Source organism: Neomonachus schauinslandi, chromosome 5 (genome assembly GCF_002201575.2).
Source record: "Neomonachus schauinslandi chromosome 5, ASM220157v2, whole genome shotgun sequence".
Taxonomy (NCBI): Eukaryota; Metazoa; Chordata; class Mammalia; order Carnivora; family Phocidae; genus Neomonachus; species Neomonachus schauinslandi.
This window is the reverse complement of record NC_058407.1, coordinates 167678471-167694328: the sequence shown is the minus strand read 5'-3', so window position 1 is coordinate 167694328 and position 15858 is coordinate 167678471. Positions and strand designations below refer to the sequence as shown.

At 42.2% G+C, this 15858-nt stretch overlaps 1 protein-coding gene across 1 annotated transcript in view; it reads left to right on the top strand.

Annotated features, from left to right (window-relative positions):
- Positions 1–15858, top strand: part of STYXL1 (serine/threonine/tyrosine interacting like 1) — a 62890-nt gene that overhangs the window by 33166 nt on the left and 13866 nt on the right. The window contains exons 7-9 of the mRNA XM_021700588.1: positions 3371–3516; positions 13604–13701; positions 15265–15377. Coding sequence (XP_021556263.1) covers positions 3371–3516; positions 13604–13701; positions 15265–15377 — 357 coding nt within the window. The remainder of the gene's footprint in view (positions 1–3370; positions 3517–13603; positions 13702–15264; positions 15378–15858) is intronic.

The following is a 15858-nucleotide window of genomic DNA, read 5'->3' as shown; positions in this document are numbered from 1 at the left end:
GGGGGGAGGGAGGAGCCTGGGATTAGTACCCTGGTTCCCTGTGTGGGTGACAGGTGGGGGACACGGGAGGCAGAGGCAGTGTGGGGGAGGGCAGTGGGCTCAGTTTGGCCATCCTTATGGTTGTGGGTGTCAAAATCATGGCATCTAGAATTAACACGCGCTTGCTCTTACCAGCCCGGTGTGTTTTTCCCTGCCACATAGCCATAGGAAAGGAAGCTGGTTTGAAAGCAGCAGGAAGAGTTGATAGATCTGTGTTGGGTGTTCAGTGAGATTTTCCAGGTGAAACTAGGAGGGTGTCCTTTGGCTCCAGCAAGCTGAGCATCCTGGGTGTGGTCAGCCTGAGCTCTGGGGAAGCTTTGGGTCCTATCGAGCGGGCCTGTCTGCAGGTAGAAGGGTCCTGCGTCCCTTTCGCACACTTGAGCATCGGCTCGGCTTGCTGTCTGCTCTTTGAGAAAGGCTTTTTGAGGCTGACAGCTTGGGAAGGTTGTGGACTTGCAGTGGGCTCACTGGGAGGGGCGATGTGCTAAGGCCAGAAGGCTCTGAAGCCTCTGGACAGCCAAAGTAGCCTGCGGTGCTTATTTCTGAGTCTGACTTGGAGCCAGAGGAATTTTAGAACTAGGTTTGACCTTTGAAATCACATAGGTCAGCATTTCCCGTGGAATACTCATATAAGAAAGGGACCTCCAAACAGATCATATTGGAAACAACAGTTTATACAACGTGAGTGTGGTTTTTGTTTGTTTTCTTGAGGTTATGCTTAGCTTTTGTACTAAATATCACGAGTGATTTTCAACCCATGCCAATAATAAACATGTAGCCAATGTGTTATGATAAACATCTGGGCCCCAAAGTCGGCCCGAGGAACCAGGAGGAAGGTTTTTAGCAGTTCCTCGGAGGTACACTTTGAGAATAGTTTTAGCCTGCCATGCTTTACTGGCTGTTTCCTAACTAGTTTGTAAATTATTATTTGATGACAATTTTTTCTAACCACCTGGTTGACACTCATAATCTTTCCTTGGAACAATCAGATTTGGTAAATTTTCCCCTTCAGTTTTATTGAGATATAATTGACATATAACATATATAAGTTTAAGGTATACAATGTGTTGATTTGATACATTTGTATAATGTGAAATGATCCCCAAATAGGGTTAATGAACCTAACCATCACCTCACCTAATTACCATTTTTTGTGTGTGGTGGTAAGAACATTTAAGATCTACTCTCCCAGCAACTTTCAAGTATATAACACAGTATTAACTGAAGTCCCCATGAACTTGTGCCTCTTTATGTCTGGAAGTTTGTATCCTTTTGACTAACATCTCCCATTTCCCCCACTCCCCAGCCCCTGGCAACCACTGTTTTACTCTCTGTTTCTATGAATTTGGCCTTTTCAGACTCCACATGTAAGTGAGATCATGCAGTAGTTGTCTTTCTCTGTCTGACTTACGGGCATGCCTTGAAAATATTGTGGATTTGGTTCCAGACCACTACAATAAAGCAAATATTGTAATAAAGCAAGGCAAATGAATTTTTTGCTGTGTATAAAAGTTATGTTTAGACTATACTGTAGTATGTTAAGTGGGCAATAGCATTATGTCTAAAAAAAATAGACATACCCCCCCTTTTTTTTTTTTTAAGATTTTATTTATTTGACAGAGAGCGAGAGAGAGCGAGCACAAGTCAGGTGAGGGCAGAGGGAGAAGCAGACTCCCTGCCAAGTGGGGAGCCTGACACAGGGCTTAATCCTAGGACTCCAGGATCATAACCTGAGTTGAAGGCAGACGCTTAACTGACTGAGCCACCCAGGTGCCCCAATAGTGGACATACCTTAATTAAAAATACTTTATTACTAAAATATATTAACCATCATCTGAACTTTCAGTGGGTCATAATCACTGATCACAGATAATCACTGATCACAGATCCCCATAATACATATAATAATAATGAGAAGGTTGGAAATTTTGTGAGAATGACCAAAATGTGATAGAGACACGAAGGGAGCAAATGCTGTTGAAAAACGGCACTGATTGACTTGCCCGATGCAGCGTCGCCGCAAACATTCAATCTGTAAAAATTGCAGTATCTCTGAAACAAAATAAAATGAAGCACGATAAGATGAGGTATTCCTGTATTTCACTTAGAGTAATGCCCTCAAGCTCACAAATGGCAGGATGTCCTTCTTTCTCAGGACTGAATAATCTCCCATTCTGTATACATGCCACATTTTCTTTATCTGTTCATCTGTCGATGGACACTTAGGTTGTTTATGTGTCTTGGCTACTGTGAATAATGCTGTAAGGAACATGGCAGATACTCCCTCAACATCGTGATTTCATTTCCTTTGGATATATACCAAGGAGTGGGATGGCTGGATCGTATGGTAGTTTTACTTGTAAGTTTTTGAAAAAACTCCATACTGTTTTCCATAGTGGCTGTAGTTATCAGATTTCTTTACTGCCGTTTACTTCTCCTGCCTTTACTTGGTAATGTACGTTGTGAATTTCTGAGACAGGGATATCCTAGGTACTGCTTCCCATATGTACTTGATTCTCTAAATCCTTTTTTTCATAGTGCATTGCGAGGGACCACTGTTTTCTAGGACACACTTTGGGGGGATGTAGGAATCATCTTGCTCTTTGTGTCTTTGTTTTTCAAAGAAACCCCAATTTTTCATATCATAACTTTGGACCTGGAATTCCAGTGAGCTCCCATTTAAGTGGTGTCCTGTCCTCCCTACCTGTCTACATCAGAACTCATCAGAATTTAGTTCCTAATGACAAATAGGCTCTATGTGAGTAGTTTTAGTGGTTTTTTCTTTTAAGAAGGTGTTAAAATTCTGGTGGCCTCCAAAAATATTATATAGTTGTGTTATTAATAAGATAATTATAATATATAATTATATAATAAAAGGGCTGTCCCATCAATGATAATATATAATATAATACAATTATAATATGTAATAATATAAGGCTTCCCACCCTCCCCCTCCCCCTACTGGACACGCTCTGGATTTATGCAGTTCTGCATCAAGGGGTTTCAGATGCCAGTCTTTGTGCACACAGGTGCCATGGGGGCTAAGTGGGATGTCCACGTTCAGATGCAGCATGCTGTCCCATGGCTCAGTGGCTCCATCCTGTTACTATCAGCCTTCTAACTCCTCATGCAAGTCAGTCTCATTCATTATTCTGGATTATCTTTCTAATGCTGAGCCACATTTCAAGAACCAGAAAACAAAAACAAAAACAAACAAAAAATCCAACAACAAAAACCAAAAACAGTTTCTTCCCTGGGGAAAGAATATCTTGTTCTATGACATATAGCATATGTATTCTATATAGCAGCCTTTCTCCTTCCTTTCCCTCAGGAACTGGATGCCTTTCAGCCCTACCCTGCTGAAATCATGCCAGGCAAGATCTACCTGGGCAATTTCAGGCAAGCCTGCGACCCGAAAATTCAGAAGGATTTGAAAATCAAAGCACATGTCAATGTCTCCATGGAGACAGGGCCATTGTGAGTAGAAATACTATTGGTTTTTTTTTTTAATTAAGCATTTATATAAGATTCCTAGTGCCGTGCATTTATAGAGCTGAAAGGGCCTTAGAAATCCACACACACTGGAATAGGCTCTGTACTTCCCTTCAGCTGTTTCTGGTTTGTAGTCTATTTCCTGGCTTGGCCGTGGCATCCTCTGCCTCTGAGACCCAGTTCTTGCCCTTCAGATCTCACCAAAAGGAATGCTTTCCTAGTATTTAACATTATGGTACAGAGTATTCCATTTTACCCTACTTCTCAGGCCCTCTGAGAAGTGACCCCTGTCTTAGCCCATTGGGGCTGCTATAGCAGAATACTACAGACTAGCGGTTCATAAACAAAATACATTTATTTCTCATGGGTGTGCAGGCTGGGAAAATCCAAGATCAAGTTGCCAGCAGACTCAGTGTCCAGTGAGAGCCTGCTTTCTGGCTCATAGATAGCCCTATTTTTACTGCATCCTCTTATGGCAGATCATCACCCTCTGACCCCTCTTTTACAAGGGCATTAATCCCATCTCTTAGGGCTCCACCCTCATGACCCATTTTACAATCCCACTTTAAACGACCCCCAAATCCCAGACAAAACCTTAAGACGGGTTTCCAGACAATGGCCAATAGGCAGCATAGGACATTGATTCCTGAGAGGAGGGGGGAAGAAAAAAAAAAAAGATGAGCCCCTCAGTTGACCCAGCTTATTAGTAGGAGACTGTTTGCAGGTCATAGTACAGGAAGCAGGCCAAGACAGATCCTGTCATTCCTTCTGAGTTGAGCATATAGAGTTGAGAAGTCAGAGAGGTCAAGTTGGCTAGAATTTGCAGGAGAGAGCTGCATGGAGAATAGAGAGCTGAATATAAAGAAAAAGCTCTTAACATCTGCAGAGTCCCCCCTGAGTCTTCAGCTGAGTACTGATAAGCACGTACATGAGAGGAAACAAGTCAAGGCTGGGAGAAAAACCAGTAGAAATGAACACACAGTACAATCCGCAGAGATCATGTAGGGCCAAGAGTAGTTTGCATTTCCAATCAGAGTAGACAAAACTCACAACATACTGGGCCTCAAAGAGGGCACTGAGAAAAGTGTTGCTTCAGCTGTGAGGAAAAACTAGCCCTAGGCTAGGGATGAGAATGTCTGAGGTGAAACATACATTGGATGGATTTAAAGGCAGATTAAACACTGCAGAAGAAAAGATTGGTGAATTTGAAGACATACTACTAGAAAGTGTCCAACATGGAACCCAGGGAAGAAAAAGATTAAAAAAAAGAAAGAAAGAAAGAAAGACCAGAACAGAAACATGTATAAATTGGAATCTCCGAAGAAGAGGAAAGTGGAAAGACAGAAAACATATTTAAAGAAGTAACAGCCAAAATTTTTTTCTAAATTTGATAAAAACCATAAAGTTTATCACCAGAAATAATTATGTAGATAAACATAAAACACTTTCGCTGTCACTTTTATGTCTCTTCAAAACATAATTTATCACATGGGCTGCCTGGGTGGCTCTGTCAGTTAAAGCATCTGACTCCTGATTTTGACTCAGGTCATGATCTCAGGTTCATGAGATTGAGCCCTGTGTTGGGCTTGTGCTGGGCCTGGAGCCTGCTTAAGATTCTCTCTCTCCCTCTCCCTCTGCCCCCCACCCTCTAAAGCAACAAAAACAAAAAAGACAAAAAACGAAAAAAAATAATTGATCACAGAAAAAATAGTAACAATGTGTTTTGAGATTATAACATATGTAGAAGTAACATGTATGCCCATAGTTTACTAAGGCAGGAAGAGGCAGAATAGAAGTATACACTTGGAAGATTCTTACTGTATTTACATGAAGTGTTATAATGTAATAAAAAGTTAAAGATGTGTTCTGGAAACTCTAAAGCAATTACCAAAAGCTAGAACAAAACAAAAAATAAAACAGTTATAATTAATAAGACAAAAAAAGAAAAAACGGAATCATAAAAAAATCCAAAAGAAGGCAGGAAAAGAGGAACAAAGAGATGAGGCCAATAGAAAACAAATAGCAAGGTGGTCATGTCAATAATCATACTAAGTGCAAATGGTCTAAATACCCCCAATTTAAAGGCAGAGGTGTAGTAGGATATCTACAAGAAACATACTTTATTTTTTTTAAATTTATTTATTGAAGTAATCTCTGCACCCAACGTGGGGCTTGAACCCATGACCTTCAGATCATGAGTTGTACACTTCTCTGACTGAGCCAGCCAGGTGCCCCAGAAACGTACTTTTTAAATACAAAATGAAGATAGGTTAGAATGGATGGAAAAAGATACTTCAGGCTATGACTAATTAAAAAAAAACACACACCAACTTTTGGAATGACTCCATTATTAGATGAATTGAACTTCATAGCAAAGAATACTACTGGATATAAAGAGGGCCATTTCATTATGGGAAGATGATCAATTGATCTAGACTCTGGATTCTAGAGAAATCCACAGTTATAATCAGATTTCAACATCTCTCTCTCAACAGACAGAAAATAGGCTATAATTTCAAAGAGTAGAAGAGCAAAATTGCCTAACTGACAGTTATAGAACACTCTGCCCAATAACAGTAGCGTTCTTCTGGTCTTTGAATGTTTTCATTTTTTTTTTTTTTTTTTTTTTTTTTAAAGGACAGGGCACTCCTTTTTTTTGTTTTTGTTTTTTAAAGATTTTATTTATTTATTAGAGACAGCAAGAGAGGGAACACAAGCAGAGGGAGTGGAAGAGGGAGAAGCAGGCTTCCTGCTGAGCAGGGAGCCCGACGTGGGGCTTGATCCCAGGGCCCTGGGATCATGACCTGAGCCAAAGGCAGACGCTTAATGACTGAGCCACCCAGGCGCCCCTGAATGTGTTCATTCTTTTATACAATATACATTCTTTTTAAGAGAACATGGAACATTTTTGACAAGATAGACTATTCTGGGCACTAAAACAAGTATCAAAAATAATTTATAAAGAATCATGTTCTCTGACTACAGTGGAATTAAGTTAGAAGCCAGTAAACCAAACAAGATATCTGGGAAGAATTCCAGATGCTTGGAAACTAAGTAACACACTTCTAAGTAGCCTTTGGGTCGCAAAGAAACCAAAAAGGAAGTTAGAAAGCATTTTGAACTGAATGAAAATAAAAACCCCACATATCAAAATTTGTGGATGCAGCTAAAGCAGTGCATAGAGGGAAATTTATAGCCTAAATGCCTATATTAGAGTCTCAAATCAAATCAAGGACCTAAACTTTCACCTTAAAAAAATTAGAAATCATAAGAAGGAGGAAGGAAGGAAATTATAATAAGAGCAGAAATAAGTGAAATAGAAAACAAAACAACTTGAGAAATGCAATGAAAACAAAAGTTGGCTCTCTGAAAAGAGCAATACTGGGCGCCTGGGTGGCTCGGTTGTTAAGCATCTGCCTTCGGCTCAGGTCATGATCCCAGGGTCCTGGGATCGAGCCCTGCATCTGGCTCCCTGCTCGGCGGGAAGACTGCTTCTCCCTCTCCCACTCCCCCTGCTTGTGTTCCCTCTCTCGCTGTCTCTCTCTCTCTGTCAAATAAATAAAATCTTAAAAAAAAAAAAAAAGCAGTACTATTGCTAACCTATGCCAAACTGATCAAAAAAGAAGAGAGAGAAGACAAAAATTACCCATGTGAGGTGTAAAAGAAGGAATATTTTCATTATAGATCCTACAGATATTAAAAGACATTCTCTGGGCACTTACCCCACAGAAGTGAAAACTTCACATAAAACCTGTACATGAATGTCTGCAGTGGCTATTCAGCTGGTGAATAGTTAGACAAACTGTGGTATATACATACCATGGAATACTATTCAGCAATCAAAAGAATGAACAATTGATGTATGCAACAACTTGGGTAAATCTCTAGGGATTTAACACAGCCAATAATAAATAAGAAGAAGAAGAAGAAGGCAGCAGTCCCAAAAGTTTAGATATTCTGTGGTTCCACTTATATAGCATTTTTGATATCACAAAATTTCATAAATGACAGATTAGTGGTTACCAGAAGTTAGGGAAGTTAGAGGGTAGGGGGTATGGTTACAAAAGGGCAACATGAGGCATTTTTGGTGTTAGAACTGTTCAGTATTTTGACTGGTGGTGGACATGAATCCACCCAGGTGATAAATTTATATAGAACTTCTTACACACACATACACCCACGCATGCACAGAATACGAGCAAAACTGGGGAAATCTGAACACAATTGATAGATTGTATCAGCATCAATATGCTGGTTGTGCTATTACAGTTTTGCAGAATGTTACCATTGGGGAAACTAAGCAAAGTGTACAGTGGATCTCTCTGTATTTCGTACAACCGCATGTGAATCTACAGTGAGCTCAGTAAAATTTTTAATTAAAAATTTAAAAATAATTAGGAAATATTAGGAGTTATTTTATGCCAATGCATTTGAAATTTAAATTAAATGAACCAGTTCCTTGAAAGACTCAAGCTATCAATGCTCACTTAACAAGAAATGGATTATCTGAATAGCCCCATATCTATTAAATTGAATTCATAGTTACAAAACCTTTTAACAAAGAGGACTCTAGGCCTGTATGGCTTCCCTGGTGAGTTCTGCTGAACATTTAAGGAAGAAATAGTACCTGATCTACATAGTCTTCCAGAAAATGAAAGAGGAGGGGACACTTTCCTATTCATTTATGAGACCATCATTACTCTGATACCCAAAACTGACAAAGACTTTATATAAAGGAAAGCCACAAACCTCATGAACCTAGGTATAAAAATTCTTGATAAAATTTTAGCAAATTTGACCCAAAAATATGTAAAAGGGATCTGATCCAAAAATATATAAAAGGATCCAAAATTTTTGCAAATTTGATCCAAAAATATATAAAGAGAAATGCATGACCGAATGTATTTCTTCCAGGAAGGTCAGTTTGGTTCAACATTAGAAAATCAATGTAATTTACCATATTAACAGACTAGGAAAGAAAAAAACTTAAATTATCTTCAGAAGAGAGACAGAAAAATGGCACCCTGCAACTGCTGAATCTGTATTTTTTAAAACGTTTACATGGAGGGGGACGCCTGGGTGACTCAGTAGGTTGAGCATCTGACTCTTTTTTTTTTTTTTTAAAGACTGTATTTATTTATTCATGAGAGACAGAGAGAGAGGGAGAGAGAGGCAGAGGGAGAAGCAGACTTCCCGCGGAGCAGGGAGCCTGATGTGGGACTCGATCCCAGGACTCTGGGATCATGACCTGAGCCGAAGGCAGACGCTTAACCATCTGAGCCACCCAGGTGCCCGAGCATCCGACTCTTGATTTCGGTTCAGGTCATGATCTCGGGGGAGGGGGTGGTGGTGGTGGTCATGGGATCAAACCCTGGATCGGGCTCCCTCAGTTGGGGAGTCTGCTTCTCTCCCTCTCTCTCTGCCCCTCCCCCCACTCCTGTGTTCTCTCTCAGATAAATAGAATCTTTAAAAAAAGTTTACATGGAGGGAGCATTTATAAAACTTGACAACAAAGCAAGACTCGGCCAATTTCAGGAGATTTAAAATCACATACAGTTGTTTTTCAGTGTAGAAAGTATTAGAAATTAGAAAGCAATAATTTAAAAATATAACCAGAAAATTACTACAAGCTTAGAAATTTTTATTTATTTAAGGAGGCTCCATGTTCAGGATGGAGCCCAATGTAGGGCTTGAACTCACAACCCTGAGATCAAGACCTGAGCTGAGATCAGGAGTTGGACACACTCAACTGACTGAGCCACCCAGGTGCCCCTAGAAATAAATTTTAAATAGCATGGGTTAAAGAAGAACTCATGATGGAAATTATGAAATATTTTCAACTACATACTAATAAAGATATAATGTATCAAAAGTTGTGGAATGCAGTTAAGCTGTGGGTAAAGGGAAATTTATAGCCTTAAATGCATCTGTTAAAAAGAAGAAAGGCTAAAAATCAACTAGTTAAGCATTCATCTCAAGCAACGACCAAAGGAACAGCAAACTAAACCTGAATAAGGGAGAAGGAGGGAATAGTAGTAGCAGATTATTGAACCAGAAACAATGAAATGGAGGGGATTGAGAAAGTCAAAATAGTTTTTAAAAAACTAATAAATCAGATAAATTGTTGGCAAAAAAGGGTACAAATAGCCATTTATAAAAAGAGACTCTACTTATTCTACAAATATTAAAAAGATCTTAGGATATATGAAAACTTATAAGTATGAAAATTTAGATGAATGAATTTTTAAAAAATACAACCTATCAAAACGGACATCATACAAAATAGAAAATTTGATTAGTATCGATAACGAATAAATTTCTCATAGAGAAAATTATGGCTTCAGTGAAGAATTTTACCTAATGTTTAAGGAGGAAATAAAGCCAATATTAAATTTCTTTTTTAGAGAATAAAGGAGAGGAATAATTTTCAGCTTGTTTTATGAGACTAGCATAACACTGATTTTACAGTCTGACAACATAATGCAGGTAAACTGTAGACTAATTTTCTTCATAAACAGAGATGTAAAAATCCTAAACAAAATATTAGCACATTGACTACAGAACTGCAGGAAAAGGCTAATACGTGATGACTAAATTAGGTTTATTCCAAGGATACAGGGTGGTTTTAGCATCTGAAAAATCAATCCATGTACTTAACCATATCAATAACATAGCGGAAAAGTCAGGATTATTTCAATAGATGCAGTGAAAGCATTTAATATTTGCTATACATTCATGATTTTTTAAAAAAGATTTTATATATTTGACAGAGAGAGAGACAGCGAGAGAGAGAACACAAGCAGGGGGAGTGGGAGAGGGAGAAGCAGGCTTCCTGCTGAGCAGGGAGCCCGACGTGGGGCTCGATCCCAGGACTCTGGGATCATGACCTGAGCCGAAGGCAGACGCTTAACGACTGAGCCACCCAGGTGCCCCATACATTCATGATTTAAAGAAAAACTCCAAGCAACTGGGAATCGAGGGGAATTTTGAGCTAATGAAAAAAAAAATCTATGAAAATCTCTACAGCAAACATCACATTTAATGATAAAATATTGGAAATTGTTCCTCTGAGTCTGGGAACAAGGCAGAGATGCAGCTATCACTATTTAACACTGTACTAGAGGCCCTAGTTAGGGAATATGACAAGAAAAAGAAGATAGGAATTGAAGGGGAAAAAACTTTAATTATTCGGGCAATATAATTATATAAGCAGAAAAGCTGAAACAAGCTACAGAGACATTATTAGACTTAAGTTTGCTGGGTTCAAGAAATATACAGACATCATTTGTTTTTCTGCACACAAACGAGAAACAAACTGAAGATTTAAAAACATACAATAGCGTAAAAATATTAAATACCTAGGATTATACCTAATTAAGGATGTGTAAGCTCTCACCAGAAAATTACACAGCATGACGGGGAATTATTAAGACTACCTGAATAAACAGAAGGTGTTATTTTTTTTTTTTAATTAAAAATATTTTTAAGTAAACTCTCTACCCAGTGTGGGGCTTGAACTCACAACCCCGAGATCAAGAGTCACATGCTCTACTCACTGAGCCAGCCAGGCACTCCACAGAAGATGTTATTTTAAATTACCTGAATAAACAGAGGATGTACTGTGGTTATGGATTAGAAGTATCCATTTTGTAAAGATCTTGGTTCTTGTCCAGTTGATCTATAGATTCAATGTAATGCCCATAAAATTCCAATAGGTTTTAGAGTAATTCTAAAATTTATATGGAAATGCAAAGGCCAAAAATAGCTGAATATCAAAGAACAACAAATAGGAAACTTGCTTGACCAGATACCAAGTCTTAAAAAACAACAAGAAAGGCATTGTGATATTGGTACAAGATAGAAGAATACACCAATGGAGCAGACCCGTGCCTATGTAGACGCTTGAATTTTGACAAAGATTTTCTCCTGTGTTTTCTGCTAAAAGTTTTATGGTTTTAACTTAAAGAATTTGTGATGCATTTTGAAATAATCCTTGCATATGGTGCCAGATGTATAACAAAGTTCATTGTTTTGCATATGGAAGCCATTATTGGGGGGAAAAAAAAAGATCCTTTCCCTTTGATTGTTTAGATACCTTTGTTGGAAATCAGTTGACCATATGTGTGTGGTATTATAACTGGATTCTTAATTCTTTTTTATTGGTCTGTGTTTTTCTTTATATCCATTCTGCACTCTTGACTACTATAGCTTTATAATAAATTGTGAAGTCAGGTAGAGCCAGTCCTCTCCTTTTGTTCTTTTTCAAAGTTGTCTCCTTTGCATTTCCAATAAATTTTGGAATCAGCTTGTAGGTCTCTACAAAAAGCCTGCTGGAATTTTGACTGGGATAGAATTGAATCCATAGGCCAATTTGGGGAGAACTGATATCTTACCAATGTTGAGTCTCCTGATCATGAACAGGGTCTATCCCTCCATTTACTTTGCTCTTTCATTTCTCTAAAAAATGTTTTATAGTTTCCCGTGTACAGGTCTTGCACACTTTGTGTCAGATTTCTTCCCAAGTATTTGGTATTTTTGAGGTGGTTATAAATGGTATTTTCAAAATTTCACTTTCTGATTGTTTGTTGCTAGTGTATAGAAATGCAGTTGATTTTTATATAGTAACCTTGTCTCCTTCCACCTTCTCCAGCTAGATGCCTCCTACATTGTGAAGTTTTTCCCAGCTCCCTCAACTTCTCCCTGCCCTTCCTCTTCAGTATCACATGCAGGTCTTTATCCTCAAATCTAGCCAGTTGGATTGGGGCTATTTGTTTCTGTGTCTGCCTCCCCCATCAGACTGGGAGTTCCTTGAAGCTGGGAGAGGCCGGCCCTCTTTGGTTCAGTTTCTGGCCACGAGGGTCCAGCCCAAGGTCTGGCACACAGTAGGCATTGAGGAAAGAATGAATAGCTGGATGGATGGATAGATGGGGGAGGGAGGGAGAGAGAGAGAGAGAGAGAGAGATGGGGAAGAAAGGATGGATGGACAGATGGATGGATGTGCATTGTGCTTGGATCTGCTGAAACTAAACCAGCCTCTCTTTATTTCTGAATCTACTGCAGCTTTCTGCATGCTACAGTGGTCTACATGCTGCCTAATGTCATCAGTAGACCACAGTCTTCGTAATTAACATTGCCCAAGTACTTAATACGTGCCATATGTTCTGCAAGCTCCTTGCAGGCATCCTCTACCTCCTCTCTGTCCTCTCTCTGCCTTGTTCGGGATGTTCTAGCCACTCTTACCTCTCTGTTGTTTCTCAAGTCCATTAAACATACTGCCTCTCAGCACCTTTGCACCTGTGTTCTCCCCTACCCAGAACCCTCTTTCCTCAGATGGCTGCCTGGCTTGTTCCATTACCTCCTTTTTTTTTTTTTTTTTTTGAAAGAATCTTTTTTTTTTTTTTTTTTTTTTTAAAGATTTTTTTTATTTATTTGACAGAGAAAGACACAGCGAGAGAGGGAACACAAACGGGGAGTGGGAGAGGGAGAAGCAGACTCCCTGCCGAGCAGGGAGCCCGATGCGGGACTCGATCCCGGGACTCCAGGATCATGACCTGAGCTGAAGGCAGTCGCTTAACCAACTGAGCCACCCAGGCGCCCTCCATTACCTCCTTTAAGCCTCTGCTCAAAGCCTTCCCTGACCACTGTGTCTCAAACAGCCCCCACCCCCACCCCCCTGCTCCACTCTCCATATCTCTTACCTGGCTTTCTCCATTTAACATAGCAGGCTCATTCTCCAAGCTCATTACATATTCCTGCCCATCCTCATCTGACTTTTCGCACCATACTCTAGCAAAGTACTATGAGTGGTTAATGATAATGATGTCACATTTATTGAGCATTTACTATGTGCCAAGCAGATTGCCAAATGCTTTTCATAGATGAACTGACTTAATCTGCACAACCCCCCCCATGAAGCAGGTGCTTGTTTTCTGAGACAGGCTCAGTTATTTGCCACCTCTCCCTGAAGCCCGCTCAGCATCCCTGCAATGTGGTCCCACTGCTGTGCACAAGGCTCATTCCAGGGGGGCTGTGTGCCAGTCTGCCTGATTTCCTGGGCTTTCCTTCTGTTTAGTTTTGTAGATGACAGTAACAAACTTCTGCACATCAAGATTGAAGATTCCCCGGAAGCCAACATTTTCCCCTTTTTACGGCACCTCTGTCACTTCCTTGGTAAGGAGCGGTTGGCCTGTGCCCAGGGGCCAGAGGGGCTGTGGCACCTTGTCCACACGGCTGTTCCTGATCAGGACAGCCAGCACTGAGGAGAGGAAGGGCAGGGCCCAGCCCAAGCCCCAGGACAAGCTCAGCCCTCAGGAGCCCTCGGCCATGTGGACAGCCACACGTTTACCTCGGGGGACATGGGGCCAAATAAGAGCACCAGATTGTCGATTGAGTGCCCCATGTTGTGGCCCTGGCTGAACCACTAGGACCTCTGGGGGCTGGCCAAGCCCCAGTCCTGGCCTCGCTGAGCCTCTTGGGCAATGGGCGCATTGACCCACCATGGGTGCAGGCGTTCAGGGAGGCCTGCTCTGGGCTGGGCTCTGGGGACCCACAGGCGAATCGTGCTCCATCTCTGCCCTCCTGTCTGGTCTGCGGGGTGGGGTGGAAGGAAAACTCTGGAACCCTCCCAGCCCTGACTTCCATGATCCCTGGTTGTGTACACAGCGCCCCTTCAGCTCTCCCACCACACATGGCAGTGACTGCTCATTGAAGGTGGAATTTTCAGTCATTCTGGGGCCAGGATTCCCCAAGGAGAGCAAGATGGGCTGGAGAGAGTGAGGTTGAGTCGGGTCCACACCAATGCGGCTCCAGCTCGAGGGGCCGCACGGGAGGCTGGAAGATGATGTGTTGGCCCAAACATCCCTTATTTGCCCAAGAGGTTGCAACTATCACTTGACTAGTATCTGAGATTGTGACTTGCCACGTGTCCGGCCACGGGATGGCAGAGCCCTGTGGCACAGAGGGCCCCTCTCCAGCCCTACCTTGCTGGGTGGCTCTGGGCCAGTCCTTAACTGCTCTGTACCTCTGTTTCCTTGTCCATACGATGAGGCACTTGGCCTTCATCATCTCGGGGTCCTCCTCCAGTGCTGACAGTCTGTGATTTCGCTTTTGATATGTTTATCTCCAGTTCTTTTTTTTTTTTTTTAAGATTTTATTTATTTTTGAGAGCAAGAGCGAGAGAGTGCACAAGTTGGGGGGTGGGGAAGGACAAGGGAGAAGCAGGCTCTGAGCCCAATGTGGGTCTCGATCCCAGGACCCTGGGACCATGACCCAAGCCGAAGGCAGACACCCAACCAACTGAGCCACCCAGGTGCCCTGATACGTTTATCTCCAGTTCTTGGGGGGACTGGCCTAGGAAGCCAGCTTAGATTTCCTCCCACCTCTGTCGGCATCCAAGTGCCTGGGGGTGGGGGGAGCATCCTCTTGTCCCACCCAGGGAGGCCAACTGGTAGCAGAGCTTCCTGGGCTGGAAGCCTGGGGAGCCAAAAAAAGGCCTTTGCAGGGTAATGCTGAACACCCAGTGTGATTCTCTTGGACTGCCAGTGAGGTCTGAGGGTCCCCGTTTGCCAGGTGACAAAACGGTGTCCTAGAGAGGTCACGGGATTAGCCCAGGACATGTGGGCTGGGTCCAAACTCACTCCTGGACCGTGGGCCCACTGAAGCCAGCAACTCACATCCATGAGCCCCACTGCCTCCCCGCCCCCCCTCCCCACACACCTTTCCTTCCTCTTGCAGAAGTTCACCTCCGGCTTGGCTCAGTCATCCTGGTCTTTTCCACCCTGGGCATCAGTCGCAGCTGTGCGGCCACCTTGGCCTTCCTCATGCATTGGAAGGAGCAGACCTTGAAGGTATGCATTGCCCGGTCAAGGCTCAGACTGCAGCTGCCTCCAGCAGGCAGGGTCAGAGCTGGACCTGGGAGGAAGGGGGCCCTAATTGGGGGGTGGGAGGAGAAGGATCTGGAAAGGGAACTCCCAAGTCCAGTGCTTTACCCAGCATACCACACCCAAGGGCAAGGTCCCAAAGATCTGGGTCAGAGGCTGAGGCTGTTGCATGGCCTATGGGACAGGCCCAGGGACTCAGGCTGGGCAAGGCCACGGCCAGCAGCACCATCCACGTGTCCCCCACTGCAATCAGTCTGTCTACCAGCATTCATTCAGGCTTCTCCAAGGGAGGTGCATTTTGGTTATTGCTTGGAGCCAGAGAACTACGACCCTGGCAGGGCTCCAAGAGCACCTACTCCAACAGTCTTGACCCGGACTGGAGAAGGGGGCGGAGACCTGTCACCACAAACTCCATGGAACCAGCGCTTGTGACGCCGAGGGCAGTGCC